Source organism: Zonotrichia albicollis, chromosome 3 (genome assembly GCF_047830755.1).
Source record: "Zonotrichia albicollis isolate bZonAlb1 chromosome 3, bZonAlb1.hap1, whole genome shotgun sequence".
Classification (NCBI taxonomy): domain Eukaryota; kingdom Metazoa; phylum Chordata; class Aves; order Passeriformes; family Passerellidae; genus Zonotrichia; species Zonotrichia albicollis.
This window is the reverse complement of record NC_133821.1, coordinates 44,784,090-44,803,458: the sequence shown is the minus strand read 5'-3', so window position 1 is coordinate 44,803,458 and position 19,369 is coordinate 44,784,090. Positions and strand designations below refer to the sequence as shown.

Sequence of the window (19,369 nt, the reverse complement as noted above, 5' to 3'; positions counted from 1 at the left end):
GCCGGGATCCGTAGTCCAGAGACCGCCGTCGCCAGCGCCTGGGGCCGTGTCCCGCGCATTTGAAAATTCCCGCGGAGGTTCGCTGCGGATCTCGCGAGAACTCGGCCCGTCCCCCCACTCCCGTCCCGCCCCCCGCGCGGCGGGTGAGCGAGCGAGGTGGGTGCGCGGGCGCGCGGGGCCGGGCCGTGCCGTTGTCGCCGCTGCGGGAGGGACATGCCACCGGCACCGGCACGTACGGGGAGCGCGGGCTCGGCTGGGCTGGGGGCAGCGGCGCGCACAGGAGGAGGCGGCGGAGGTGGCGGCAACGGCGACCCCCGCCCGCCCGTCTGCCTTCGTTCCTCCCTTTCTTCCTTCCCCCCCCGTACCAGCGCGTAGCGGGCGCTCCCGAGCCGTATAGGCCGGCACCGGCGCTGGCGCAGCGCGGGCCCGCGGGGGCCCCGGGCGGGCCCGGCCGCCCGTCCCTTATGTAAGTGACCCCCGGGCTGCGGCGCCGTGTCCGCCACACGTGCCTCGGCCCCCGGCGGCGGGGGAGGCCCGGGCGGCGCGGCCTGGGCAGCGCACATGGGAGGCTCCGCCAGCCTGGGGGGCGTGGGAGATGCGGCGGCTGCCGCCAGGAGCTTTCCCTCCTGCCCGGCCACCCGCGCACGCCCTCTGTTCTCGCCCCTTGGGCCCTGTTCTGGGAGGGTTTTTCTTTACTTCTTTCCAATTCCGCCTCCCCCTCCCCCGCCGGGCTTCGGGGTTGTATTCCATGAGGAGGCGGGAAATGCGCTCTGTGCCTAGAGCGGCGAGTGCGGGACGGGGGCTGGGTGCAGCGGGGAGGCCGCAGCTCTGGAACAACCCAGTGCCATTTGTGGGGGTCTCTGCACGAAGCAAAACATCGCGAAGCAGAGTTGCTGCTGCCTCAAACAAAAGTGCTCGGTGCCTTCCTTAATAAACTGTGAGCTTGTGTCTGGAGCTTCTGCCGATGGAATGCTTGGTGTCGGTCAGGTCTAGTGATTGCTTCCTCATCGTGGCTGGGGAAATTGGAGGAAACTGAGGGACGTGTTTGTGTCGGGATGGCTGCACCCCGTCGGGGGTACCGGGCTGAGCGTGGCCGTGCCGGTGCCTTTGCAGGGCCCGTCGGTGTGGCTGGTTGTGCCAGCCTTGGCTGGCAGCTGTCCCCTGCGCTTGGGCACACAGCTCTGTGTCCTGGCGAGGACAGCTCCTCATTCACGTGCTGCCTCAGCTCTGCTTCCTGCATCGATTTGCCTGGGATTGGCTTTTTCAAGCGTGATCAAGCTTCTGTGAATTTTATGTCTTCTGCCTAGTAAGTTGTTGGACAGTTTTGGAGGAGCAGTGGTGACAGGTCTTCCTTGGTGTGACACTGGTTTGGTGGAGAGAATAGAATCCTTCAGCTGGCAAGAAAGAGTCACCCTGTTGCGTGGGTTGCAGGTGTTTCTGTAGTTGGTCTTGTCAGGTTGCTGATTGTGAAAATCTGTTGGAGAATTAAATGTTCCAGTTCATCTGGATACAGCCTTGGGCAGCCTGCTCTAGGTGATGGCTCGAGCCTGGTGTTTAGAAGTGACTGTGAGTGATTCTGGCAGATCTTTCCGTTTGATGTGATTCTGGAATTTGTGCTGGGCAGGGCCAGCAATGGGATGGCATACCAGTGTGGTATGCTGGAAATGTCTTCCAAAATACAGTAGTAGAACAAAGGAGCAAATACGGAGATGAGAGATGGCAGCAAGGTCTCTCTTTTGATGTCCGTGAAGTCAACATGTCCTGTGAAATGTTGTCTTCAGCTGTGACTGACCATATTTTTAGCTTTTTCTTCTGTGAGCCCATAATGTTGTTGGCCTTTTAAACTGATTCTTGTGGAATATCATCAGTCAAAATTGTCATCTCAGAACTCTGACTTGGCTGTATGTAATTCTGCATGAACACACAATTTCTCTTTCTCTTTCTTTTCCCTCCTTCCCTCTCCCCCCTCCCAAGCTTTTTAATCCAAAAATTTATGACATTTCTGTCTTTGGAATGCACTAGTTCATGGTGCTTGGAAGTTATAAGTTCCTTGGGTGAAAAAGAATGGTCATTTTGGCGACTTGCACACAGACTGCATTGCTGTAGGATACAGCTGGGAGGTTGAATTCTGGTTTATTCCTGAAAACGGAGTAAGCACGTGACATTTTACCCTAATCTGATTTCTAACAGAATTAAGAATGTGATTGTAGTTATTGTTTCAAAGAGAGCTGAAATGCAGTTGCTGTTGGATATATCTCTTAAGGTTGAGAGGCTTTGTGCCTTTAATGTAGATCTGAGTATTTCCCCTCTGATTTGATTTCCTAGCAGTTCTTGGTTTAACTTAGCAACATGATGCAAGCAAAGCATCCTTATAGAGAGGTCAGTATATGTTGTTCATATTTTGATATGAAGTTTCTCAACCTTGTTTCATGCCTGATTTCTAAAAACAAAAAGAGATGTTTAAAATGGTCATTGCCTTACTGGAGCAAAACTGAGCATGCCTGATGCTCTAGTATTTTCATTTTCTACAAAAATGGTTTAGCTCTTGGAGTTCTACTTATTTGATGGTGCTTGCTGGTGTTTGTGGATGGATTTTTTTAGTGTTGTGGGCAGGAGTACTCTGTGTTAACATATGAGCGTTCCATCAGGGAAGAATTCTTTTTGGGATGGTGAGGAGTTAGTTTTTTAAACTCAAATCTCCCCAGCAGAGGATGTTTGAGTTTGATTTCCAGTGAGCCCCACGAGGTTCTGTGCTCTTGGCACAGCAGGTAGGCAGTGTCTCCGGCACAATGGCTCAGGGTGACTCAAGGAGAGCACGCAGCTGAGCAGTTTCCTTGCATGCCCTTACCTGCCCTACTGCAAGATATTTGCTCACTCTTTTCTTAAAACTATCTGGCTATTATTCTGGTGTATGGTATTAATAATCATATACTTACCACACAGACATCTCCATTCTTATTTACAAAAAAAAAGAAAAAAAATTTATTCGCTACAGTAATTCTGGAACTTTGTGCTCTTTTCTAAAATTCCTTAGTATATGTTGTCAGAGTCAGTGCTTTGTCAGGTTGGAGAAATGGGCTGACAGGAACCTGGTGTAGTTTAACAAGGGAAAGTGCCAAGTCCTGCACTGGGGAGGAACCACCAGGCACCCGTGTGTGTGGGGCCTGCCTGGCTGGAAAGCAGCTTGGCAGAAATGTCCCTGGGACACCCAGCTGGCCATGAGCCATCCCTGTGCCCCTGCAGCAAAGAGGGCTGATGGTATCCTGGGCTCATGAGGAAGAACCTTTGCCAGCAGGTGAAGGGAAGTGATCCTTCCTCTAGTACTGCACTGGTGAGGCCTCAGCTGGAATGCTGGGTCAGGTCTAGGCTCAGCAGCCTCCCAAGATGAGAGATGAAGGTGCTGGAGAGAGTGCAGTGAGGGACCACAAAGATGGTTGGAGGAGATTGGAGCAGCTCTTCTCTGGGAAAAGGCTGGGAGACTGAGACTGTTCAGACTGGAGAAGAGAAGGCTCTGGGCTTCTCATCAATGCACATAAATACCTGAAGGGAGGGTGTAAAGCAGATGGGGCCAGCAACATTCCAGTGGTGCCCAGTGTCAGGAACACAAGCACACACTGAAACATTTCAAAGATGCTATACCTCAACCAGATGTGTCTGAATTAGTATTTGGTATTATGGGTTACTCCTAAAATATATCCACTAAATTGCAATTAAACTAAGCAAGAATGCAGGTCAAATTGTGAGGCCTTCTACTCTCTGGAGCCCCTGGATACAGTGCAGAAGTTGTCACTTGAAACTGATGGCAGGTACCAAAAGAGAAACTCAGCAAAACTACTGCAAGTGAGTTGTCCCACTTGGAACCTGATCTGTGCTAGTAGTGAATGCTGGCAGAGTGGTCAGGCTGGCTGGCTGCAGTAGTGGCTTTGCCATCAGCAGCATTTTTGTCAAAATGTTGACTTGTGCTTAGTGCAGGACCCTGATTTACCCTTCCTGTGCTTCATGTGCTTGTTGTCCTGCTGGCAGCAGATTGGGGAGCACAACCCAGCACTAGTGACCTGTGTATAATACCTTGAGATGTCCTGAAGAGAGCAGTACTCTTTGAACCTGACAGTTGAATTTGCCTTGTCTGTCAGGGGCCTTTTCTATAAGCCAGATGACTTGCAAAACATAGATACTTAACATAATTTGTATTTCCATGTATATGGATTATCTCATATTTAGCCACCTGTTTAATCCTGTAAATTAGTTCAGCTCTTCAGTTTCTCCAGGAAAAAAAAAAAAATCTGTCTTGACATACTGAAATGTGAACTCTTGTGGAGCACATGTATGAGCATGAAACTGTCTGAGGCCTAGAAATTTTTTCTCTAATACTGCAGAGATGTGATAAGGAAAGGCAGTAGGAAGGAAGGGACTGGAATAAGAAATATAATTATTTCAGCAGAGAAAAAGAACAATATTTTGAAGTGTTGTGTTATGTTCACCTCTTAAGTGTATGGAAGAATACTTCTAATTGATCAGCTATGAAAGTCAGTATTACTTGAAAGTTTTAGCAGTATGTTTTCTGGAAGAATTTGAGGATGAATTTGGTCAAGAACTTTGTATTCCTGAACACCAAAAAGTAGCATGCAAAAAGTAAACAAGATATGGCTGATCTGTGACATCTACTAGAAGACAGCTGACAAAAATAATACTGTATTAAATCAAGGGAAAGAGCAGAGAGTTATACCTCTTACCAATGAGCTTTTTGAAATATGATTTTTCTGAGACCACATCTTGCTAACCTGTATGAGTAAGCTTGAACTCGGTGTGTTGTTCTCTTCCCTGTTATCTTGTTCATCCCTCTGTGTCACTTTTTGTTGGTGATCTCGTAGGCATCGGAAAAGCTCGAGATTCTCCTTTTGCGCTGCTGTGAGATGAAAAACTGTCCCAAGTGCCATTTCTTTTGAGCAATAATGAGCTACAAACAATGTCTGGGAGATTTGTCACTGCATACTGATGAAGCTTGGGTCAGTCTCAAAGATATTTATGGCTGACATGAGTCTCTTTGCCTTTTTTTCTTTATCTCCAGTGAAGAATGCGAGACCTAACAGCTCAGGTAACGAGCAGTCTGCTGCAGTTTCCAGAGGTGACTGTTGAGGCACTTGGGGAGGATGAGATCACCCTAGACTCTGTGCTGTGTGGGAAGTTTTCTGGAGGTGAGCATTTTTGCATTTTCCTTTAAATTTGGATTTGGTGTGAAGTTGTTGTTGCCTGAAGCACAGGGTTATGGCATCAGGTTGGTTTTGTTAAGAAAAATGGATCAGGTGTTCTGACAGTGCTACCAGGATATTTTAACAATTAGAAGCATTGAAAGTGCAACAGCCTGCTCCAGTCCTGTGCTATTTAAATAATATAGCTGACCATGCCCTCCTGAGTTCTGAATGAAATGGAAGGCAGTTTTCAAGGAAGAAATCGTGTTGTTTTGGGACAAATTTCTTTTTACCAGCTCATGTGTTTCCAAGGTATTTAGTAGGATGCAGATTGAGGACCCAGTGAGAGTGGCTGACAACAGCTAAGCAGATTAGGCAGTTGACTTTCTAGGTGATCTGAAGGTAGGGCTGGAGGCCTGTCTGGATGTCTGGGCTTCTGTGAAGACCAGGTAGAATCTTATCTACCTGGCTGTAGTTGCTGTAATGGAGCTCATCCTTCCTTTGAGCTTAAAGTCCCTCAGTAGAGGAGCAAGAGTTAAACTCTTTGGTGAAACACCACTTGTTAAATTCTTTCTGGGATCAGCTCATGTAAAAGTTGGAATTACATATGCAGTGCCCATTTTAAGAGAATTTCCTGTCCAAATCGCTGCCCAGAGTAGTCATGTGTCAAGCAAAATTCTTAAACTGGAACTGAATTGGTTTAGATGGGCTGCATTTGAAGTATGCTTTGAGACTTGTATTCCTGTACATATTTGGGTGTTCTTTAGCAAAACCAGGCCAATTATGGTGTACAGACTAGAGCCCAGTCTATTGTAACCTTTATCCCAAAGAGTGAATGTTCTTGAGTGCAGGACTGTCAAGTACAAATGCAAAAGAATGGGGTTACTAATTTTAAGAAGTGTTGGTTGAGGATTGCAGTGGGTGATTTAAAATGATTGTCCAGGTGTGGTGGGTTGGCCTTTCCCTCTGTGGCATTTGAGGGAAGGGCGCGGTGGCCTGGCTGTTGTTGCAGTTGTGCTGCTGGCACTTGGTGAGCGCTGCTCGTGTTGCCCTGCAGGCAGGAGTGGCCTGGCGTGGCTGGCGTGTGGCCCCCAGCTGGAGGTGGTGAACTCGGTGACAGGAGAGCGGCTCTCTGCCTATCGCTTCAGCGGGGTCAGCGAGCAGCCTCCCGCCGTCCGCGTGGTGAAGGAGTTCTCCTGGCAGAAGAGGACTGGGCTCCTGGTTGGCTTGGAGGAAGCAGAGGGAAGTGTTCTCTGCCTGTACGACCTTGGGATCTCAAGAGTGGTTAAAGCAGTTGTTCTTCCAGGAAGGGTATGTATCTTTTTGGGGAAATGAAGGTTTTGTGTTGTTTGGTGCTGCATAATCCTGTTTCAGGAAAAGCTCTTGTGCATCTCTTTGTATGACTTATCCTTTTTATATTGCTTTAACATATTGTCAGTTCAGATTATCCAGTCAAGAGAGCCTTGATGTAAAATCTTGGATTTGGCAGTTGCATTATCCTTTGAGCTTACTGATAGTAAAAAAACCATTGTAGAGCATATAAATACGAAATTCTCCACTTTAAAAAAATAAGGCATTGAAAACCTTTATTGTTTTTTCAGAGCAAAAAGGAATACTCAACTTAAATTGTCTGTAATATTCCTTTTCTAAATGGCTATTTTCTGTCAGGAATACTGTCCTTAAAGTATCTCTGACTCCCAGCATTGTGCCGTTAGTGACTTTGATACATTCCCATCAATCTCAGACTAGGAAGCAGGTGACGTGGGAACAGAACAGATTTTTCTGTTAACTTAGGATTGGAAAAAGATTTTAGTGAGTTATCTGTCAGATAGTTGGCAGATTTACTTTCAGTGTGCAGTCCTTGAGTCTCTGCTTGTTGAATATAGTGTTTGTGTAGATGGGATACAGTGGTTTAATGTCGGTAATTTTTTCTGCCTTCTGTAACCCTTGAATTCAAATGATGTTGTGTCCCTGGGCCTCATTAACACAATGGAAACGAAAATCAGATTAAGTTATCAGAACATCAAGATTCACTGCATTTTTATCATCTTAGAATCTGCAGCTAATAAATACTTATTTATTTACTACTCAGTTTTCCCTAACATTATGTGGTTTGACTTACTAGAGTACAGGTCAAAGTCTTGTTAGTAGTAGTAAGCATTTGTGTTAAGTTCTAAAGATACAAGTAATGTCAGTGTTCCAGTGTGTTGTTTTGCTATGTGCTCAAGTTGTAGATGGAAAAGCAGGCTGTGTGCTAGCATGAACTTAAAATAAGTAAATTATGTTTTGGTAAGTGATGTTGGTGTGTTAGATTTTACTTCTGTCTAAGTAAGCTAGGAAAAAGCAAAGGTTGAGAGGTAAGAACTATGTTGCACATTGAATCCATAGCTGTGGAAGTGTTTTGAAGTAGAAGTTAGTTCCAACAATCAGTTGTGTTAGAGAGTTGTTCTATACCACAAAAACTGATGCAGGAGCAGAGATGAAGCCCTGTAAGAAAGAGTTGGTTGTTGGGTGATGAAGGGTAGGAATTTTGAAATAAAGCCAAAGCTGCTCTGAAGGTTTTGCTCTTATGCCCTGAGCTCATAACTGTTGCTTATGTTTTTCTTCCTATGTCTTTGGTATTGTGTTAGTTCATAGTCAAGACACAGGTATTGCTAATTGGAGTCTTAACTTTCAGGCTATGAGTGGGAGTAAGGGTAAGCAAAAACAAGAAGATAAAACGTGCACTTGGCTGCTGTCCATATGTTTTGAATTCTTTCAGAAACTCATATTTGCATATTATGTAATGTATTATTTGGGGGGGATTGATTTGTATGAATGTTTCTCTGATTTTCAGATTGATTATTTTTAAAGGTAAAATGTGGTTCTTAACATTACTTTCTGCAGTTCTGTCTTTAATCTTTTAAACCTTTAATGAGCACTGTGTTTTTGGGACTATTTTGTCAACAGGTATAAGTTCTGTTTACAGCTAAGTTGCACAGTTTAATTTAGAGCAACTGCTCCAAGGTGTCAAGTTGTTAGTGTATTAATACAGGATGTTTATTGTGACTGTATGAATGCTTTTTAGTGTAAGTATGGATGTTGAGTTGTTCAGAGAATAAATAAATCAGTTAAAAAACCCAGGCTCAGGAGCTTAGAAAGAATTTTGGCATAATGTCTTTGCATGTGTCTGTGAGCGTCTCTCTATGCCCTCTTGATGTGTGTATGAGATGCAACAGGAGACTGACAATGTTGATGAGTGTGATTTGAATTGGATTCTGAATTAAAAACATGAAGTACATCAAATTGGTTTCTAACAGTTGCACGTTTCAGAACTGTTGCATGGTATTTTCCCAAATTTTCCTGGTTCGTATGAGGCAGAAGGGCAGCATTCAGATTCAGTGAGCTGAGAAAAGTTTTCTTTGTTCTTTCCCAGAATGAGTTGGCAAAGCACTAGGAGAATAGGAAAAAGCAGTGCATAGCATAGTGGAAAAAATGTCATTTCAGGAGCTTCTACATGGAAAATTGAAGTAATCAGGGAACATTTTTGGAAGCCTATGCAAAACTAGTAAAGATTCATTTGGAGCCAGTTGTACAATGAGGAAAATAACTTGAAAAGAGCTCACAAGCAACACTTCAACTTCGGCTAATTGCACAGAGAGATTTGTTCTGTGTTTCCTCTTCGGTCACCAATGCTTGGAACGCACGAATCTGAGTAATCAAAATACTTTCATTAGTCCTCGGAGCAGCAGAGCGGATTAAAGATTTAATTTGAATCATAAGAAATGTGAAAGAAAACCAAGTTTACTAAGTAGCTACAGATACTTCTAAGGTTGGAGTTCTTGGGTTCAAGGTGAAAGGTGGATTGTATAGCAGTGGCCAGGCAAATGCAGTCATAAGCAAGTGCTTGATACAGGATAGAAGAAAACCTCAGGGACCCTATAATTTTGGATATTTTTCCCATTTCTGGGGTAAATAAGCTGCATAACAAGATGGACTACCTTGTGACGCCCACGTCTTTGTTTCAGACAAACCTGTGTTGCTGATGTAAAGCTGTCTGCTTTCATGGTGCTGCATTTGTAAGAGGCCATAAGATAGCCCCTGTTCCTGTGTTGTCCTGCTCCTTGAGTGCAGGAGCCCTGGTGTGCCTGTGTCTCTGCTGGAGCAGTCACTCTTGTCCTGGCTGTGCTGTGGGTGCTGCAGGGTCTGTTCACCTTGTGCTGAGGTCATGAGGAGTGCTTGGCCTGTCAGGGAGCAGAGAGAGCTCCTGCCTCAGGCTGAGCAAGTTCTTGTTTGGTCTCTTGCTGTTGGTTTAGGCTGCTTTTTACAGTTTGCCTTGCCATCTGTAAGAGTGCTGGTGTGCGTTTAGAATTTTTGTTGGATATTATCAGTCAAAGTGAGAGCCAGGGTAGATTTTAGTTATTCAGCATCTCCCTCCAGCCCTTTCTAGGAATGTTTCATTCCCATGGAAATGGTGTATCTGGTGTACCCCACAGCCACTGCCTTGTATCGTTGCAGCGCTGATTTAGCTTACAAAATGCAGGGTAAAGAGGGCCTGGACTGTATCACAGTACTGATTGATTGACTTTGAGTAGTGGGAGAACTAGATCTAGCTTTGCCTTTATTATTTAAGTCCTTTACACATGGTAAACCTTCTAGCATGTAATTGATTTCATGTCTCTTCTTAGATGCAATTATTTCTAAGTAGGAAATGGAAACTGGTAAGCTGTAAAGACGGAATATGCCATTTAAGTGGAGAGAGCTTTTTTTCTATTAATTTCCTTTCTGCTTGATACAATAGGGAGCAGTGATTTGGTTTTAAGTCTTACGAACCTGTATTTGCTGTCCTGTTTCTGATGTGCTGGTGCTGGCTTCCCTTCTGAGGGTTCCTCCTGGGGCTGTCACAGGCTCTGACATTGCCGTGCCGCTCCCTGCAGGTGACTGCCATCGAGCCCATCAGCAATGACGGCGGAGCCAGCGTGAGCACGCGGCACCTGCACCAGAGTCTGCGATGGCTCTTTGGAGTGGCAGCGGTGGCCACGGATGTTGGCCATGTCCTTCTGGTTGACCTTTGTTTGGATGATTTGTCTTGCAGTCAGAATGAAGTAGAAGCATCAGGTAAGCTGCAGTTTTTAAACTTGAGTTTTGAAGTAAGAGAATGTGTTTCCTTTCAAAACCCAGCTTGTGTCCCAGTGAAGATCCCAGTGTGCTGAGTGACTGCTGGCATTTCTGACACTGCCCACTGCTGACTGCAGACAGCAGTTTGACATGGTGTGGCTCTGAACTGATCCAGAAATGGAGTGACTTAATGCTCCTGCTGATGTTCAGAAGGGCTCTTGCTGCCCACATCCCTTTTTCCCTGTGATTCTTGCCAGTGGGAGGTAGGAATTTTTCCATTTGAGTCAGTGCAGCTGTGGGATAGGAAGTTGTGTCAGGGGTACCAGATTCCTTGGGAGTGTTCTCCTGTTCCCATCAATGGCTTGGAGCAGGCTTTAGGCTTGTGTTTTACAATAAATCTGGCTTATCAAAAGTCCTTCGTTTGGGTGAATGAATCCTGCAATTTGTGTTTTCAGATGGCAGACACTGTTTTGGGTGTTGTAAGAGTGGCTTCAGGAGTTCATATCCCTTCAAGTATCTTCCTCATGAGGGTCAATAAAGGGATTTGTCTCCAATGGTTACATTTGTACCCAGTTTTGAAATAGGAGAGAGAATACCTGTCCCATTGGAGAGTCCTTTTGTTCTCTGAATGGGTGCAGAAACAGGAATAGCCAGCAAAGATGCTGCACAAATGGGCGTTCCATTTGCAGAATTAGATTATACATGTTGTATAATCACATCAGTTTAAAATGCAATTGAAGTGGCAAAATGCATTCATTTCTCACATGCTTTTATGTGTTCAGATCTAGAAGTTGTCACTAGAATTCCTGCTGAAGTTCCCCAAAGAAGAGAAGCTGTGACCAGGGAAGGGAGGCATCTCTGTTTTCAGTTGCGAAGTCCTTCAGGAACAGCAGTATCCACCCTGTGCTACATAAGCAGAAGCAACCAGCTCGTTGTGGGATTTTCTGATGGCTACTTATCACTATGGAATATGAAAACTTTGAAGAGGGAGTAAGTAGTCACTTTCACTTGGTTGTACTTGGAGGTGCAGAGGTCCCAATTTTTTGCTTCAGGAGGTCGTGCAGTAGGGGTGTGATAGAGCTGACTTGTATAAGTCTGTTCTGTCCAGTCGTATTTTGTGGACCCAGGCAGTGTGTTGGTTTCCCTGAGAGATTTGGAATGATTCACAACCAGTTACTGCAATTAGGGCATCCATTGAAAGGCTTCACTATATGAATAATGTGATTTTGGTGATCATATTCTTTAAAGTGCCCATGATGGATCTAGTTAGACATGATAATTCAACAGTTGATCTGTGCCTGAAAATACATTGTTTCCTACATTTCAGCCTTGATGGAAATTGGGTGGTCAACTCATTCCCGGACCAGGAATATGTGAATGAAAGTTTGTTTGAAAGATCTGGAGATCAGAATAAGGGATATATACATTTTAAGCAGTAGTGAAATTTAGAGGTGATTTGAAATCTGCCACTTGAAATATATGACCACATTCAGATAGGCCTTACTTAAGGAAATCTACAGTGCCTCCCCAGAAACTGTGTATGTGTTGTGGATGCATTATGGATGTATAAATAGACAGTGGACACATAATTATATGCAAAAAAAAAAAAAATTGTGAAGATGCAATTGAAGTTCAGAAGTTGGGAAGACAAATACTTAAGAAGTAGTGGCTTGTCAGTTGTTGACAATCAGTTGTTTTAAATGGAAGTATGACCATCTGTACTTTGAGGATAAGTATGCAAGCTGCTTTTTTCCCAGAAGATGCTTCTACCTTTCTACAAACAGCCAGAGCTAGCAGGCTCTCCTTTTTTCTATATTTTTATTTTAAACCTGTAGGCACCACTCCCAGCTTGAAGGAGGAAGGATTCCTGTCTATGCAGTTACTTTTCAAGAGCCTGAGAATGATCCCCGCAATTGTTGCTACTTGTGGGCTGTTCAGTCTACACAACAAAGGTGAATATAATCCTACCATAAGTCACTGGTTTTTTAATATTTGTTCACATTAGGTTGATATCTGTGTATTCATTTTGTTTCTTTAACAGTACAGGAGATAAAAAGTGTTAGGCTTACAGTGCAATTTTTTCAGGATATTACATTTGCAAAAAGGGGCTTGACTCTTTACTACCTTGTGGAAGACGGTGAAGGAAACAGTGGCTATGTTTTTGTGCTTGCAGTCTCAAATGGTTCCCCTTGTTTCTTGATGACTGCTTCAAGATTTGTTTGGTATTCCCACCATGATATTCAGTACCATTTAAAGTGGTTTAGGCTGCAGATGCAGAGCAGTAAACATCATCAGCAAGCTACTCAATCAGCACAGCTGTTCATAGACTGACAGTCTTCTTAAGTTCAACTTAAAAGCAGTTTTCACGGAGAATGCTTTATTGTTGTGAGCTGTTTCCAGCAATTCAGCAATTTTTTCGTCCATGTTGCATATTAAAACTTTCCAAAGAAAGGCATAGTTAGCATTTGCCCCTGAAGCTGTTCATGTCAAAATTTCCTCCTTTCTGTTTTAATGGCTAAATGTGAACCAGTTGTCATGTTTTGGGAAGCAGTGTTTTTCTTTTCAGCAAGAGCATGTTCTTAAGTCAGCTTCAGCCTAGATCTAATAAAATGATAATGAGAATTGTAAAGCAGCTTTGTAACCAAGTTTTCTCATTTATACCTTTTTCAGTGAAGGTGATGTTGTGAGTTTACATCTGTTGCAGTTAGCATTTGGTGACAGGAAACGCCTGGCATCTGGACAAGTCATGTATGAGGTAAGACAGGCCTGTATGTGAGAAGACAAAAATAGTAATTTGTCTAAGTAAGGATCAGTTAAGTTGACCAGATTAATATTTAACATGAAAGATCAGTGAGACTTAAGAAAAGTCCTTTGAGTCTTTTTAGGCATTCTTTTGTCTATACTTGTCAGAACAAGTAATAGAATCATGGAATGGTTTTGTTTGGAAGACCTTAAATATCATGTATTCCAATCACCTGCCATGACTATGGATGCCACCCACTTGGTAAGTTCTCTCAGGGCCCCATCCACTCTGGCCTTGAACACTTCCAGGGATGGGACATCTGTAGCATCTCTGGGCAGCCTGACCTCCAGATCCTCACCACTCTCACAGTAAAAAAATTATTTTAACATCTAATCTAAATCTCTCCTGTTTTGCTTGAAAACCCCTTCTCCTTTGTCCTGTCACTATCTGCCCTTTTAAAATGTCAAAGCCTCCCTCTTTTTTATAAACTCCATTTATGTGCTGAAAGGCTGCCCTGAGGTCTCCCAGGATGAGATTGGACTTCTGGACTATGAGTGCATATTGCTTGCTGTCCACCAGAACCCCCACCAGAATCCTTCTTGGCAGGGCTGTTCTCAGTCACTTTTCCCAGTCTGTAGTCATGTCTGGGATTGCCCCATTCCAGGTGCAGCACCTTGCACCTGGACTTGCTGACCTTCATGTCCTGAGATTCCCATTGGCCCATCTCTCCGGCTTCTCCACATCCTTCTGGATGACATCCTGGCCTTCTGTTTTGTCAGCTGCACCTTTCAGCCTTATGTCATCTACAAACTTGATTAAGGTGCACTTGATCTCACTGTTTGTGTCATTGATGAAGATATTGAAGAGCACTGATCTCCACACAGGTTTCTGAGGGATACACTCAACATCAGTCCGTGCCTGGAGATAGATAGACTGTTTGCCACAACTCTCTGGCTTGGTCCTTCCAACCAGTTCCTTATCCACTGAGTAGTCCACCCTTCAGATCTGCCTGTCTTCAATGTAGGGATGGTGATGTCATGAGGGATTGTAGAGAGACCTTGTAGAAGTCTAGGTAGATGACATCGGTCCGTTTTACCTCGTCAAGTGTTTCAGTCACTCCATGGTAGAAGATGGCCAGATTGGTCAGACACAATCTGTCCATGCTGAAGCCATACAGTTTTATACTTCAGTGTCATGAGTTCCACCTAGATTCATCTGCAAGGAGCCCTTACACATCTGATTCCTGAAGAGGAAATGGCTGTTACAAATTACTCTTCATTTAAACATCACATGAATGGCATGTAGGAAGAGAAGACAAGGCTTTGAATAGCTTTGTGTTACCAGACTGTAGATTTGAGTAAGCTTCTGTCTATCTCCCTTTCTTTCAAGATGGTCATATATTTCTCTTTATACATTTCTGATCTCTGTTTTATAGTCTTGTTTTTCTTTTAAACTCTGTCAGCCTGACTTCAAATACACCTACAGAAATACCTACAATGTCTCTTCGGCGTTGATTCTGAAACTCAGTAGCTGTAAAGATGACTCTTGTTTTGAGTTTTGAATGGGTTGTCTCTGAAACCTACTCCTTTTAAGCCAGCAAAAGATGTACAATGGTATGATTTGGTCAGAAAAGTCTTTAAATTTTTAGAACTAAGTGCAGATATGCTGTGGTATAGAATAGATAAAATATAGAAGGGGTATCATAAGGTCTCAGATAATCTAACAAAGGCAAGAAGCACCTCTATAATGTTTTATAATGTTTAATTCTATTCAGCATTTCTATATGCATGAAATTCTACCAAGATCTTTTAGATGGGAAAGTAATCTTAATTCACAGCAAGTCGTTCCTCCTATTTGACATTTGTCCTTGTATGTTCTCAGTAGTACAAAATGAAATTGAGGTAATCCTTGGATTGTGGTTCAAAGATTTTTTTTTTAATAAGGACTTTGAGTTTTGAATTTTTTGAATGAGTTTGAATTTTGTGCTTTTTTCCTTTTGTCTGTAGGAGAGGGCCTTCCTGATTTGAAAGTGTTGCTTTTGAACAGATAAGGTTGGGTGTTGGGAGGAGATGGTGTTTCTTTAAAATACATCATCTGTCATGGTGATGAAGTAGAAATACCTTCAAGTGGTTCAACATGTCTGAATATGCATGTCATATCTTCATGTGCAGTTTTTAAGTGACAAAAATATACAGTGCTCTAGAGGAACAGAACCCCTTGTTTTCTTGGGGTTTTTTTGTGTTTGGGTTTGTTGGGTTTTTTTAAGGGTTTTCATTGCAGTTCACTCCTGCATCTTGTAGTGCTCTAAGCACTTTGGCAGGTTGATAGGAGAAAGTTTCTTTAATCTTCTCGAGATTTGCTTTTGAATTTGAGTTTTGTTTTATCCTCTTAAAAGAAAATTTTTAGCTAAGTCTTAGCAGTGACAAGGACAATACCTTTTACTGTGTGCTGCACTGGGGAAAAAGCAATTGTCTCTATTTCCCTCATGGCTACTACTTTTTTCCATCTGAACAATTTAATGTTAAAATGCGAGACCTTGAACTATTTGGCAGTTATTTGTCTTGGTTGTCTTTTCTGAACAAGATGTGACAAATGTCAATTTATACCTCAGAGAGCTGAAATATTTCATCAGTCTTTAAAAATTGATTTACTAGAAATTCCACTTGACACTCTTAGAAAAAAAGCACACAAAGTGATAAAAACTGTTACTGTGTTTGTGACCTGAAAAACCTGTGGTGTAGTTAAGGTAAGAGTTGGATCCCTCTGCAGACTGTACAACCAGTAGTACATTCACAGGCATGTGTAGAAAGATTATAACAGGAACCAATCTTAGAAGGCTGTTGAAGAGCGCTGAACATCTGCACCCTCTGAAGAGGAAAGACAGGTTCTGCAGCTGGCTTACAGATAAACCACTTAATAGTGTACTTTCATGCTGAGACCTGATAGCATCTACTTCCAAAAAATCCCCACAAAACAATTCTTAATCCATTCCCAAGGGACGCATCATGATAGGATCTGTCCTCACCAGTGGACACTTAAGTGTTGGAATTCTTATTGTGGTTACAGATTGGTCAGTATGACATGATGGCTCTCTTCTCGTTATGTCTTCAGGGACATAAAATTTAAGAGTAGTTCCCCTTTGCCAAGCCAAGCTTGAGTAAACAAGGAGAAATTATTCTACTGCTGCTCCTTGTTCACTGAGTATGTCATAGGAGCTTAAAACATTTGTCTGCTTACATCACTGCTGTACATCCCAGGAATCAGACCTGAGGCTATGAAACCATGCATTTTTGACTTCATGTCATGGTAGAAGTCACAAATGGACCTTTTGGAACATGTGGCACTGTATTTTTATAAATGTGTCAGACTTGAGTCTCTGTTGCCTTCAAGGCTGGTTTAAATCTGCTCAAGTAAGAAAACGGAAAGATACTCTTAAATTAGACTTGCAAAGAGCTCTTTTAGATCATCTCAGCAGCTGCTGTATCTTGCAGATCAGTTCATGGTCCTGGAACATATCGTTACCTTTGTTCTGCACAAGGCTTGAGTGCAATCTCTATGTTCATGTCAGTGTCTGACCAGTGCAACTCCTTTGAACACTGTCCTGTTTAACTGATCTGGAATGTCATTTCTCAATATCTTCTATGCACTGCAGTTCCTTAACTTAGATTTCCTTACCCCAGTGTGGAGAACCTAAAATATGCAGCTTTGATTAGGAAGTTGTCTTTGGCAGGAACTATTTGGTATTACTTTCTCCTTCCCCTCTGCACCAAAAGGTGGAATGGCTCTACATATATGAATGAAAGCAGAAATTTCTAGTCATTAAAATTAATTCAGGGCAGGTTTATAGAATTTTAGTGCTTTATCTTCTGGAACTGTATTTTGGAATGGTGAATTTCTTGTTCAGGACATCATCTCTGTTAAAATTGGTTTTAGTGATTAGTTATCCTACAGTGAAGATGAGGTTCTTTGCTTAGGCTTCATGTTAGTTTTTCAAAGAGGTGGTTTTGGTTTTTCTTATCTGCCTTGCATACATCTGTTACTTCCAAAATTCCTTAATAAAATAGTGTGAACTGTGCATGCTTCAGAGCAAAGTTTTGCTAAGGAAATGCTAATATTTGAAAATGTGCAAAGCCTTTTCAGCCAATATCTGTTAAAATTTGACACTTAATTCTTTTGAATGTCAGATTTTTCTTATTTGCTATCAGAAATAAGTTCATTAGAAATAAATTGGCTTTTTTTTTTTTTTTTTTTCTCTCCCCACACAGGGTTTGGAATACTGTGATGAAAGGTACAGTTTAGACCTCACTGGTGGAATCTTTCCCTTGAGAGGGCAGACCAGCAATACTAAATTACTCAGCTGTCAGACCATAGAGAAATTTCGCAACCATGCTGACAGAGAGGATAACGTTAATGAAGGTTTGTTCTGATGTCCCTGCTTGGTTATTCTGAACTGCATGGTTTGGAAGTCTAAGTAGTAAATGCTGTTCTGCACACACAGTCTTAAAGTCTTAAGTAGTCATCTAGCTGACCTTGCTGGGCTTATTTAAAAAGTAAAATTGTTTGCTGAAGTTATGTGGGACTTTTTTATCCCTCTGAACATCATATTTTAAGGGAAAAAGTAGGCTTTATTTTATGTTTGCTGGGATGCTGGAGCAGTGTATGGGGTCATCTGTATAAGGGTGGTCAGTCAGTTTGTTCTGCCAGTTGTCTGCATTGAACAGTAAGATCCTTCTGTCTCTTGCTTAGGAATGTTACCTGAATATTTTTTATCCTGCTCAAACCTCTGGCTGCATCCATTTAGTGCCTGGTTACTACTGGTGTTGCCCAGGGCTCAGTATTGGAGCCAGTTCTATTTGATATCTTTTTTTGATGATCTGGATGAACAACTTGATGAGCTAATAATTGTGTATTTGGTTTGTTTTGGAACAGATACAATTTGAAAGAGAGGCAGAATGATTAAAACCTATAACATTGACATTTGCTACTCTGTATATTGTTTTCATAATTCTTAATAAAGTCTTGTGTTTCTTGAGTGAAATAATAGAATTAAGCCAAAATAGAAAGTGATATTTTAAAACCACCAAAAATCTCATATTTTCTACAGTAAGAAACAATGTCTTGTCTTTGACAGTAATCTCTCCTGACACCAGTGTATCAATCTTCAGTTGGCAAGTGAATACCTATGGTCAGGGAAAACCTTCTACTTATTTGGGAGTGTTTGACATCAATCGCTGGTATCATGCCCAAATGCCAGACTCGCTGAGGTAGGTCTTAATTAAGAGGTTTCAATATCCCTACAAAAGGTTAATTTGAAAATTGCTATTGAGCTTATGCACTTGTTTTCTTTAAGGCCAGAAGAATTCCTTCATGATTGCCCCTATTTTGCCCTGTGGTCACTGGATCCTGTAATAAGCATGACTTCTCCAAACCTCATTTTGGATATTCTGGTACACGAGCGTAGTCTGAGTCGGGGAGTTCCTCCTTCTTATCCACCACCTGAACAGTTCTTTAATCCAAGCACCTATAATTTTGGTAGGTATTTCACTGCTTTTCCTTTGAATCAAGTGGCAAGCTTTGGTGGAGGTGAAATGCCACTTGAGTGGTTCTCTTTCTTGTTCATTGTTTGTCACATGAAAACCAATCCAAAAAAAGCCCCACAAACCTTCTCCAACCTGGTTACTGTGTCCTGGCAAGGCACTTAGTCTTGTGAAACATATCAGACAGGCAGCTGAGTTTTGGGTTTTGGAGCTTCTGTAACATGGCCTGGGAAGGGGTGGTGGTCCCAAAATGAAAAGCCTCTGAGCTGAGGCCCAAAGCACAGCACTGGGTAGCACTCAAGTTTCTAGAGACAGAGAGTAACTCCTTTTTATGGGATGTGTGTAAGTGATGTGAGGAAGGAAAGTGGTGCTGGAGGTTTGTCTTTGCAGACAGCACTATTTATAAAGCCTGAACTGGTGAGGAGGTGCCAGGGTCTGTCAAATGTTCCTTGTTTCTGCAGACGTGACGTGCTTGCTCAGCTCGGGAGTTGTTCACATGACTTGCACCGGCTTCCAGAAGGAGGTGACTTTTTTTACTGTATTGAGAGTGTCAAGAGATGAACCTTTGGTAACTTTTCTCTTGCAGTGCTTTGGGTGTCAGAGACCACTTGGTGCTCACACTGCCCATCCACAGGCATAGCTGCAGTCCTATCGTGTCAGTTTCATGCAGATGGCACTGTTGTAGGGAGGCATGAGCAGGGATTGAATGGCTGGAAAGGACGGGTGTGGTGGAAGCTGGGGAAATGTTTACTTCTTTGTATGGTGTGGAGGTGGGGTCTTGATCCCTGATGAACTTGAGCATG

General features: G+C 42.9%; 1 protein-coding gene across 3 annotated transcripts in view; it reads left to right on the top strand.

Moving 5' to 3' along the window:
* The window catches only part of LOC102060825 (protein ELYS), a 41,130-nt gene continuing 21,761 nt past the window's right edge, over positions 1–19,369 (top strand). Inside the window, exons 1-11 of one of the 3 annotated variants that reach the window (XM_074537280.1) lie at positions 1–156; positions 5,069–5,195; positions 6,247–6,500; positions 10,106–10,286; positions 11,069–11,276; positions 12,122–12,238; positions 12,957–13,041; positions 17,295–17,445; positions 18,161–18,293; positions 18,380–18,561; positions 19,028–19,089. In XM_074537280.1, the coding sequence (XP_074393381.1) occupies positions 5,075–5,195; positions 6,247–6,500; positions 10,106–10,286; positions 11,069–11,276; positions 12,122–12,238; positions 12,957–13,041; positions 17,295–17,445; positions 18,161–18,293; positions 18,380–18,561; positions 19,028–19,089 (1,494 nt within the window). In that variant the 5' untranslated portion in view covers positions 1–156; positions 5,069–5,074. Of the gene's footprint in view, positions 229–307; positions 467–5,068; positions 5,196–6,246; positions 6,501–10,105; positions 10,287–11,068; positions 11,277–12,121; positions 12,239–12,956; positions 13,042–17,294; positions 17,446–18,160; positions 18,294–18,379; positions 18,562–19,027; positions 19,090–19,369 lie in introns of those variants that run through there. The other 2 variants (XM_074537281.1, XM_074537282.1) reach the window with 2 other exon arrangements.